General features: G+C 40.0%; 1 protein-coding gene across 1 annotated transcript; it reads right to left on the reverse strand.

The window, feature by feature from the left end:
- Nucleotides 1-1,218: 1,218 nt before the first annotated feature.
- si:dkeyp-74b6.2 (cerebellin-1) lies at nt 1,219-6,087 on the reverse strand. The gene is made up of 4 exons (XM_047595288.1): nt 5,930-6,087; nt 4,608-5,318; nt 2,766-2,885; nt 1,219-1,949 (listed from the first exon to the last, which is right to left on the reverse strand). The coding sequence occupies exons 2-4, from the start codon at nt 4,905-4,907 to the stop codon at nt 1,752-1,754; spliced, it is 618 nt and encodes a 205-aa protein (XP_047451244.1). The 5' UTR covers nt 4,908-5,318; nt 5,930-6,087; the 3' UTR covers nt 1,219-1,751.
- Between the last annotated feature and the right edge of the window lie 4,131 nt (nt 6,088-10,218).

The raw sequence follows: 10,218 nt of genomic DNA on the forward strand, positions 1-10,218 counted from the left end.
AAGTGGTAGAGGAAGAGAAAGTGGTGAACAGAAGACATCAGAAAACAAGGTCATGGGCAGTTAACACTCACTGATGCGCTGAAGGACACAACAGGTGAGCTATTGTATCTCAGGATGCTGAAAATGTTGATGGCGGTTCTGATAGAAAGATGTTAGAACACACGCCACATCGGCATTTGTTTATCTGTGAGGCTGTGTAGCTGCAGACCAATCAGGTTCATACCAACACCTATGTCAGGGCCACTGTCAGGGCACCAATAATGGGCACATGATCATCAGAACATCAGAACTGGACCATGGAGCAATGGAAGAAGATGGCTTGGTCTGGTATAATTTTATACTTTAAATCATGTAGATGGCAGAGAAACGAATTACCAGAAAGACACATGGCGCTAGCACAGCAGCATTCACAAACCACAAACTAGTTTTCATCAAAACTGTATTTCTTGATGACTGAACGGTGGGTCAGGAACATTACAATGACTTCAAGGTGTTGTCTTCTAAATTTTACAGATCTGCTGCCAACATCTTGGTGCCAGATACCAGAGTCTATGCCTCAGTTTATTAGACAGTCAGAAGGTCATAATGTTATGGCCAGTTGCTGCTGAGGAGATTTTCTGTGGTAGTTTTCAACTTTGAAGATGTCACGCAGAATTTGTCTACTATTGGTTTTTCACTTTGCTTTGCACTCCAGACACGACTCTCTAAAGTGCTAACAAAGGCCTCTGCTGTGCATCTAGATGTTGAAGCTAATCCGTTGTGACGGTCCAGTGTGAACTCAGCAGGTTTCTGGCTTTGGTTCCCTCTCTCCACTGCCAATCCTCCATCTGCCACCGGATCCACCGCCGTGAGACTCGAGATCGCTGTACGTCAGCACACGAGTTTTGCAGCTTTTTGTTTCTAAAATAAAGCCGCACGTTTCAAGAGTGAAATGTGCTTTCAGGAATCACTATAGCGACAGACTATGAGAAAAACTGAGTAACTCAAAATCTTCAGACACCCGTTACACTAAGTACACCTTGTGGGGTAAACAGCAGGGATGGCCGCTATTTTCAGAACAACCGTCTGTCTGTGCAGAATGATTTATGAAGCATATGTAGGTGTGATAGAGGTGGTTTGGAGGCCACAGTAGTGTCAGCATTTAGCCAAGGATGTGTTGTAAGCAGTTCCTCATCAGACAGTTGAAAATGTAATAGTGAGAGACAGATGCAGACTATAGACGCAGTAATGTTCTTTATTGCTAAAAACATTTATCTGTCATGCATTAAAGCTTGGACGAATGAAAACCAACATCTGGTTGAACGCAAGCAATGACAACACATCACAGTCTACGTGTTGGACAAAAGACAATAAGTCGTAAAAGTGCAATGGAAATGGAATTTACATTCAGATTTATCCCAAAGAACAGTAATGCTAAAACAAAGTCAACTGGACCTGTTGGGTTTCTTGAAGACATTGCACCACCCTTCCAAGTAGTTTCTTCTGACTCCAAAGTTAAGAAAAACAGAACTTAAGAAGGTAAAAGTCTAGTTGCCCCTGTTTAAGCTTTGTTTTGGGATATACCATGACCTGGATGACTGGGAACCTTCACAGAGTTACATTATTGCATTATTTGGTGCAATACACCCATTCATCAAAGCAGTTTATCCATAAATTCATCCTCCTTTATGCCAAAGGCTTTAAAGGAACAAAACAACCTCTATGTTTTACCCTGACGGCAACCACAAGAACACCATCTCTCATTATCCCATCTACAAGGGGAACACCAGAAACCCAGAGAAGGTGGAGTACTTCCACCCACCCATCAGGTTCCCCCTTTCCAGTTTGAGGTAAGCCTTGTCCCCTCTCTCCATCATCACTAGCCCGGCATTGGTGGCAGCTTCTCTGGTCACGTCCTGGTCACCTGCGAAGGCTGAGATCACAGGCCAGCCGTTGAGGACTAAACTCACCTGAGAAAGACAAAACAGATCAGAGAAACTTTATTTGTTTAAAGCACATGAATCACATCTGTGTTGGTGTTGCTACTAGAGCTAGTATAAATCTTACAAACGTGGAGAAACAACTAGCCTAGCTCTACCTAAAATTAACCATAAGTCATTCAAATTACACATAAATATCCACTACTGTAAACCATATTTGTCTTTATATATGGCTTATCATTTGTCTATACTGTCAACCATAACTGGTTAGCTTAGCTCAGCACAAAGACCAGAAGTGTTTGTTTACTTTTATTTCATAATCATGCTTTAAGGTTTGGGACTGCAGCTCCCATGGTGCTTTCGGAGAAACAGGAAGTTAGGAAATGGGAGAAGGAAATGGTTTCGGAAATCTCGTTCTGTATTTGAATTTTGTCTTTAAATGATGTCCTTCTACAGACTTGTTATATATTTTTTCCTTGTTAATTACCAATTATGTCCATGAAAAATTATGTTTTGCACATTATTTTGGCAGAGTTGACAAGGCTGAAAAAACATGTACAAAAAATGTACTGTTCACTTGACAGAATGGTCACCATGGGAACTAGTATCTCTTAATCTCATTTTGTCAACATGACTTTTTAATCATGAAAAATAAGCTCTGCTTTCCTGAGACCATCTAATTATAACATCTGCAGTTCTTTTCTAGGAAGATTTATAAGTTATGACAAACTTAACCTCCGCCAAGCTACATGTTTCACCATGTTAGCCATCTAAGCTAACAGGTTACAACTTTAGAAAAGTATCAGTGCTCTCATCTGTCATCCAGAAAGCAAACTAAAGTCTTACTTGTATTGTCTGACGGTTGTAAACTTTCACAACATGAAAGCTGAAGCTGTAGACTCCTTTTCTGGGTGCCACAAAGATGCTCCTCGCTGGGTCAAAATGGCTGCCGACGTTCACTAAGATCTAAGAAGAAAGGGAGATTAAGGGAGAAAAGATCAACCAAGCTCAAAACCATCAGCTGGGCAAAAAAGTCCTCAGGGTTTGTACTGTGTAAGACGTTTATACACATAAATTAAAACTTGACATGCACAGCACAGCCTGTGACAGCTTACGGTGTCTGACTCAGATACTGGAAATTACTCATATCAACATTATGCTGGCAGCAGTGTGATTTCAGTGGAAATAAATCATAGTTTGTGACAGCAGAAGAGACACAGCTCTCTCTGTAAAGAGCAATTTCTGTCTATTGGTTTGATTTTTGTTTTGGTACAGACATTTTGGGGGCCCAGGGAATGAATCCTATGCGATTTGAAATGTATCCATTAAGGGTCGATGGTGATGTTAGCATTTAAAGAAGAGGACCTTTCCACACAATTATGCATCTGTGTAACACAAAGCCCCCCCCCCATGTGTGAATATATATATATATAGCATACTCATTGTCCATATTTTCTTACTTGAACACTGTCTTGTTCATTTGTAATGTATATTTCTTATATTTGTTATATTCTTATTTTTTATACCCACCCATATGTGCACCATGTGCACTGTCTGTGATGCTGAATCTCTCTGTTGCTGTTAACAATGACAATTTCCCCAATGTGGGATGAATAAAGGCATATTTTATCTTAATCCAGGTGACAGGAAATAAAAGCATGCATCATCACCTCTGTGTTTGCCTGAGAGAGAAACAGGTGGACTCTGGCAATATTCTTAAGATGGTAAAAACCTATCTTTGTTATGTTTTTTATATGAGGAATAAAACAAAGCTCAGAATCAAAATTCATGCCCAGGTTCTTTACAGATTGTGAAAGGTTAAAATCCTGTAGTTTTGGTAAAAGTTTCTCTCTCTGGTGTTCAGGGCCAATGACTAAAATCTGGTATAGCTGCAGGAAGTCATAAAACTAAGCTCAGAATCGAAATTCATGCCCAGGTTCTTTACAGATTGCGAAAGGTTAAAATCCTGTAGTTTTGGTAAAAGTTTCTCTCTCTGGTGTTCAGGACCAATGACTAAAACCTGGTATAGCTGCAGGAAGTCATAAAACTAAGCTCAGAGTCAAAATTCATGCCCAGGTTCTTTACAGATTGCGAAAGGTTAAAATCCTGTAGTTTTGGTAAAAGTTTCTCTCTCTGGTGTTCAGGACCAATGACTAAAATCTGGTATAGCCACAGGAAGTTTGCTGCCATCCATGACTGGATATCTAAAATACAGTTTAAAAGGGCATCAATAGGCCCTGTGTCATCAGGAGACACGGCGATATACAGCTGTGTATCATCAGCATAACTATGGAAACTGATGTCATGTCTCCTGATGACGTCCCGCAGGGGAAGCATGTAGAGATTAAAAATAACTTTCAGTGCTAGTGTAAATGAATAGAAATATTCCAGATTTCAAAATTATGGAAAATCTACTTCAGATATTCCTAGAACTTTGGAATGAAGGGGTCAATGCTAAATTGCAAAAACATCCAGACTGTCTACAGAAGCGGTGAGACAGTTCATGCCCTTGAAAAACAAATGCCTATTGATTCTTGCCAGACTGTGATGAGAAGTGAGAGAATGAGGAAGTATTAGTTTATGGGAATATGAAACTACCAGATTTGTGCTACATTTGTGCTTTTTGGAAATAAATATCTCTTAGATTTCTCTTAAAATAAATAAATAAATAAATGTACTGACACCAACCTGGTCAAAGTAGATGGTCATGGTACGGTTGCTCATCTCTGATGGTTCATGGTTGGTGTTACGGATCGCTGAAAATGCCACCCGACCAGTTCCTGACCTCACGGACATGCCCAGAGCGTTACCCGATGGTTCTGCAGATGGTGTGGAGTCGCACACCACCAGACACTTTCCCTCCAACACAATTGGTTCTGTGTCATTCTGGCCCTCTGAGGGCCCCAAGTGGACAAGAAGGAGCACTCCAAAGAAAAAGACCGAGCGTGGGACGTGGTAGGGTGTAGGGGGAAGACATGAACCGAACATGGCTCCAAATGAGGAGAAACCTTCAGTGTTTCTGGGCTTTTTATTATTTTTTTAATCCAAAACGGGCACCGAAGCTTTTCAATTTAAAAAAAATAAAAAATCTTCTTTGACTGCACCTCACTTTAGCAACATGTTCATAATTTCTCCTGGAAAGAAAACATTAAGGGTTTCTCTAATTTCATGGAAAATAAAATGTTTCAAGTAATGTTCCTTAGCCAACACTGTGTGAAGCTGGATTCTCTCTGGAGCCGACTCTTAGTTGGTACCAAGATGGCAACTTCCCATTGCAGCAGAAAGGAAGTCCTTATATAGACAATGTAGGTGGAGGTTCCTCACACGACAGCGAGAATGACCGTCAGCCAAATGGGAATAAATCCAAACTTGCTCAGAAGCTTGGTTGAGATTTTAGTCCTGTGAATCATTAGATCACATGACACATATAAGCACATTCTCCACATATGAAAAAACAAAACAAAACAGTGACTGCAGTTTAAAGTATTAATGAGGCTTATTGTGGGAATAAAATTTCAGTCAAAGAAGGCTTGACCGGATGAAACAAGTACTTTGTGATTCAAGCTCAAGATATAGTTGTGTATTTCACATAAGTGAGTGGTTCTCATAAGTCACGGCTGAGGAAAAAGTGTGAATATTAAGAGAAAACTGATTATGTGACAGAATAAAATAAGTGAGGTAATGGTTTGGACAGAAAGAGCATTGCCAGCTGGACTCAGGAGGGGGGACCGTGGACTATCACATCCCCACCACTGAGAAGCCATCTGTGAGTAAACACTGCTTCTCTTATACCCCAAGAACCTTTCCAATTCACTTCCCTCTCTCTGCTCTAGCATTCCTTTACACAAACACCCGCAACAAAAACACATCAAATTCACGCAGAATTCTTTTATAGACAGTTAAAACCTAAATGCACACTTATATGATGTATCATATAAAGGTTTTATAAAAAGTAGCAGCACTTTCACAAAAAACATAAGCGTATAAAGTGTCACCAGATTGTCACCCACCTCTGAATTTGGGCATTCCGTCTACAGCAACAAAGAGAAACCAGCTTGCCTCAGTAAAGTTAACACATCCCAAGAGCCCTGTTTCTGAGTTGTCATCAGCTTTGTCTGTGTTCTTCTCTCTCTCCTCTCTCTATCCCTCTCTATTTAACTCTCTTTCTGTTCCAGGGGACCCCTGTGTTCGAGCAGACGTTTAATCACATCACGAGCGTTGCCGCCCTTCTGTTCTCATGGCTCCACGGCCCCCTGCTGTACCTGTTTGCCCTCCTTCTCATCCTCTCTTTTGCCTCGGACATCACACAAATGGTGGAGCTAACATTGTGAACTCAAACATAGGAAGGAACATATTTTATTTCATAAAACCTTTAAAAGGATAGCCTATCTAATACTTCCTAAGTCCCAGTGTTATGGCTTACGAGCCAGGTCATGACAAACTGGAAACTTATTTATTTGTCTCAAATCACAAAACCCCCCTTTTGTATTTTGGCACAGAGCCTAGACCCCAAACAAAAGAAAAAAAAAATCGAACACAGCATTTTGATAAGAAAGGTAATGAACTATCCAGATTAACACCCCATCAATCAGGTAATTCAGATTAACATGGTACATAGAGAAGAAGACTCGCCCTAGTAGTAAACCTTGAGGAACTCAAGTAAAGAGAGAAAGAACAACAAGAGACTTCACCAACTACACTGACAACAGTCCAGGCTAGTGGGGAAGTTTGAATGGGCTTGTACCTGATTTTTCTTGAAGAAATTTCACCACTCATCCAAAAGGTTCCTTGGTGAGGACTGGTGGGGAGTTTAGTTTTTATTAGAAACATCTGTGGATGGTGTCCACCTGAGACCACCATAGCTAGGGTATGTTAATTATCAAATACTCACCTCACTTAATTGTTCAGATTAATTTAGGTTGAGTACTGTTTGTTTTCACAATTACGGCCACTGCTACAGTTGACTAGGGGCAGATGCATGGAGAGAGCTCTTTCAAACATTCCTGCATTTAAATCCAGCAACAATCAAAACCTTTTTCCTAATGCTAATTTCAGAGAATAAACCGAGAACTAGAACTTAGGCAGACACAAAGTGTCCAGACAAAAAGGGAAGATTACCCTTGAGCCTGCTAAGCTAGCTGATAGCGGTGATGGGACACCAATGGCAACTAATCAAGATGGATGTGCGTTTTCCATCACTGTGCTAAAAGCTGAACTGGCGAAAAACCCAACGGTTATCATGTCTCGAGCTTCACTCCCGTCTGTAAGTCTTTCACTGGATACAATTTGTGAAAAAAACTTGAAGCTGAACGGATCTTGCTGAAATAATTTACGCATCATTTGTCTACCAGAGGGATCAAAGTTTCTTGTCGATCTGTTCCAGGATGGTGCATTTACTGACCCGCCTGAGCTGGACAGAGCGCACAGAACCTTGACAGCTAAGCCTAGACCAGGCATCACCAAATGACCGACCCCGGTCCGGACAAGGACCCATTGACAGTTCTTCCCGGACCCGTTAAAATTCTAATATTAACCCTTTAAAACCTGAACATCCATAGTGCAAACAACTGAGTTACGGTAATTCAAAACCGGCGCGCTTTGACAGATCCTTCAGCCTTTAAATGGTTTGTAGAAAGATAAATCATTCGTGCATGCGCCGCTAATCTTGTTAATACATCAGGAGCGTCATCAATGGCCAAGCCAATCAAATCAATTGTAGTTCTATAAGTTAAAAGTAAGTTAAAAGTACAGGCTATTACTTTGAAAACACTTGAAATTTGACAATAAATGATATAGAAATGTACGTTCATTGTTGATTTTATTTACATCAGGGTACCCTATTTCAAATGACATTAGGTTCAGACCTTTGCTGGGAGGAACTTTGAGTTTTAATTGAATACCCCTGGCCTAGACCTATAATCGTGCGTTGCGATGTAGTCTTAATCGGTTTGTCAATAAAACAGGCTGAGAAACTACTGAAATCACAAGGCGTCTTATACAAGCATGGAGAGAAAGCAGGGCTTCTCCTTGCACACCAGCTTAAGGATCGGCTAGCCTCCAGATAGAGAATGCCTCTGGTCAAATAAGAACTGTTGTCTGGGATCAATGACACGTTGAAGTTCTTCTACTACTACTAACGACAATGACAAAATGTTGGATTTCTTTTCAAATCAAAACATTCAAAATCTACCAAGTGAAGATAAAGGCAGCCTAGATGCTCCAATTACTATAGCTGAAATAATCAAAGCCATTACACAGGTCAGCAGTGGAAAGTCCCCAGGGCCTGACAGCTTCTCTGGAGAATTTTTTCCAAAAAAATTCCGTACAACTTGCTCCTCTATTGTTGGATGTGTACAATGAATCTTTACGGGCACACTACCACCTACTCTCAAACAGGCTGTCATAACGTACGTAAAAAAGGAAGTAAAAAAGGAAGTGATCCAAATACATGTTAATCATATCACCTAGTTTCACTCCTCAATGTGCATGTCAAAACACTTGCCAGGGTTTTAGCACGCAGACTTGAAGCTGTCTTACCCACGGTCATGTCAGATGACTGAACTGGATTTTTCAAAATTCATCACTCATTTACAAATGTGCGACGACTCCTTGATATAATTTTCTCCAACCTCAACAGCTACTCTAGAGGGTGTCATCTCTTTCGACGCTGAAAAAGCTTTCAACCGTGTGGAGTGGAACTATGTAATTTTTTTTTTTTTTTTTTTTTTTGCCCTTGCAAAATTTGGTTTTGGAGGGCGCTTCATCTCTTGGGTGCGTTTACTTTACACATCAACCTTTGCTACATTCTCTGGGTATAAGCTCAATATTGGAAAATCAGTCAGTTGGCAGGGAAAATCACACAGTGCCGTTGCCGTTCAACCTTTCACCGGACGCTATGAAACTTGCAAAGGTAATACTTGGCAGCCAACAGGCAGAGAGCCAGAAAGTCATACATTGGGCCTTCTATCTTGATAATTTCCCCAATGTCCCACCCCCTTCGGGAATTGATGATAGGTCATTGATAACATTATTGCAAAAGATCAGGGTTATGCAATGTTTTGTGATGATTATCAAGTTCAAACCTTTTGTCTTTATCAAAAGTCAAACACAGGCTAAATCAACAGAAATACAAATTAGAGTCATCATAGTTTGCAGCATCCAGAAAGTTATTCTAAATTCATAGCTGATATACTAAGAAATACATGTTTTGTTGGAAGAGTTTTATCTTTCCTAAAACATATTAAAACATGTTTATCAGGTTTTAAGGGCAAATCATATGTTTGACTAGAATTAATCAAAACTTTTTGTAATGAGAGGGTGTGTGTTAAGCATTTTGCACAAGGATTTGTTGACATGTCACAGAAACAAAGTCAAATTGCTCTGTAAATCTTGAGTCCATGTGAAAATATTTGTTGCTAGAAAGTATAGTGCTCTGCCACAGTCTGAAAACTGAAGCAGGACTGAATGTTTGAAGCAGGGGTGTCAAACTAATTGTAATTCAGGGGCCACATACAGTCCAATGTCATATCTGGGCTGGACCAGTAACATTATAGTATAATATCTATAAATAATGCCAAATCAAATATTTGCCTTTGTTTTAGTGCAAATAAGTGCAAGTACATTCTGCAAATATTTATATGTAATGAGTGAATTTTTACAAAACATTTTAGGAACAATTTCTTTTACATATATATATATACATAAAGTGCAATAATATTACTGGCTGCCATCTAGCTCTGGATTTTGTGATCTTTCTGATACTCTCACTAAAACAGTGGACAAATTAGGCACTTTTGTGAAACTCTGATTTTACAAGAGGGTGGGTAAACCGCCTCAAAACTATTTCAAGTAATTGCACTTTACATGGAAGGTGAACAGACGACGGGTCTACTAGAGTATTAAATTTGGGATGTGTATATATCAGCAATCAGAATATATGAGGGAGAGCTGGTTAGCTTCATATACAGCTACGCTTCCCATAAGAGCTCAGCCTCCCATGTACAACCACTGTAATCCCCTACTCATTATCACAAAGCTATCTCTAGAGGCACGTAACTACATCACACTAACTTTTTTTTCTCTCTCCTCCTCTCTCCTTCCTAGGTGGAACCAGTGTTCAGAAACGGATGACTGTAACAATATTACTTTTTTGGGTAACGAAGTAAAGTAACGCATTACACTAAAAATAACAGTAACTATACTACTTTATTAGACTATAGGAACGCACTTTCCTGCGTTATCCAAGCCGTGTTTGCCTTTGTGTAGAGTTCTGAACTGTTTAAGTGGTGTAGCTATGTGT

This window comes from Mugil cephalus, chromosome 1 (genome assembly GCF_022458985.1).
Source record: "Mugil cephalus isolate CIBA_MC_2020 chromosome 1, CIBA_Mcephalus_1.1, whole genome shotgun sequence".
Classification (NCBI taxonomy): domain Eukaryota; kingdom Metazoa; phylum Chordata; class Actinopteri; order Mugiliformes; family Mugilidae; genus Mugil; species Mugil cephalus.

What these genes read in the sequence shown, in the direction of transcription:
- si:dkeyp-74b6.2 (XM_047595288.1), bottom strand. Translation starts at nt 4,907, where the DNA reads ATGTTCGGTTCATGTCTTCCCCCTACACCCTACCACGTCCCACGCTCG. An exon ending in TGACCATCTACTTTGACCAG is followed by an intron (nt 2,886 to 4,607) that starts GTTGGTGTCAGT and finishes CTTTCTTCTTAG; the next exon opens with ATCTTAGTGAACGTCGGCAG. An exon ending in ACAACCGTCAGACAATACAA is followed by an intron (nt 1,950 to 2,765) that starts GTAAGACTTTAG and finishes TGTCTTTCTCAG; the next exon opens with GTGAGTTTAGTCCTCAACGG.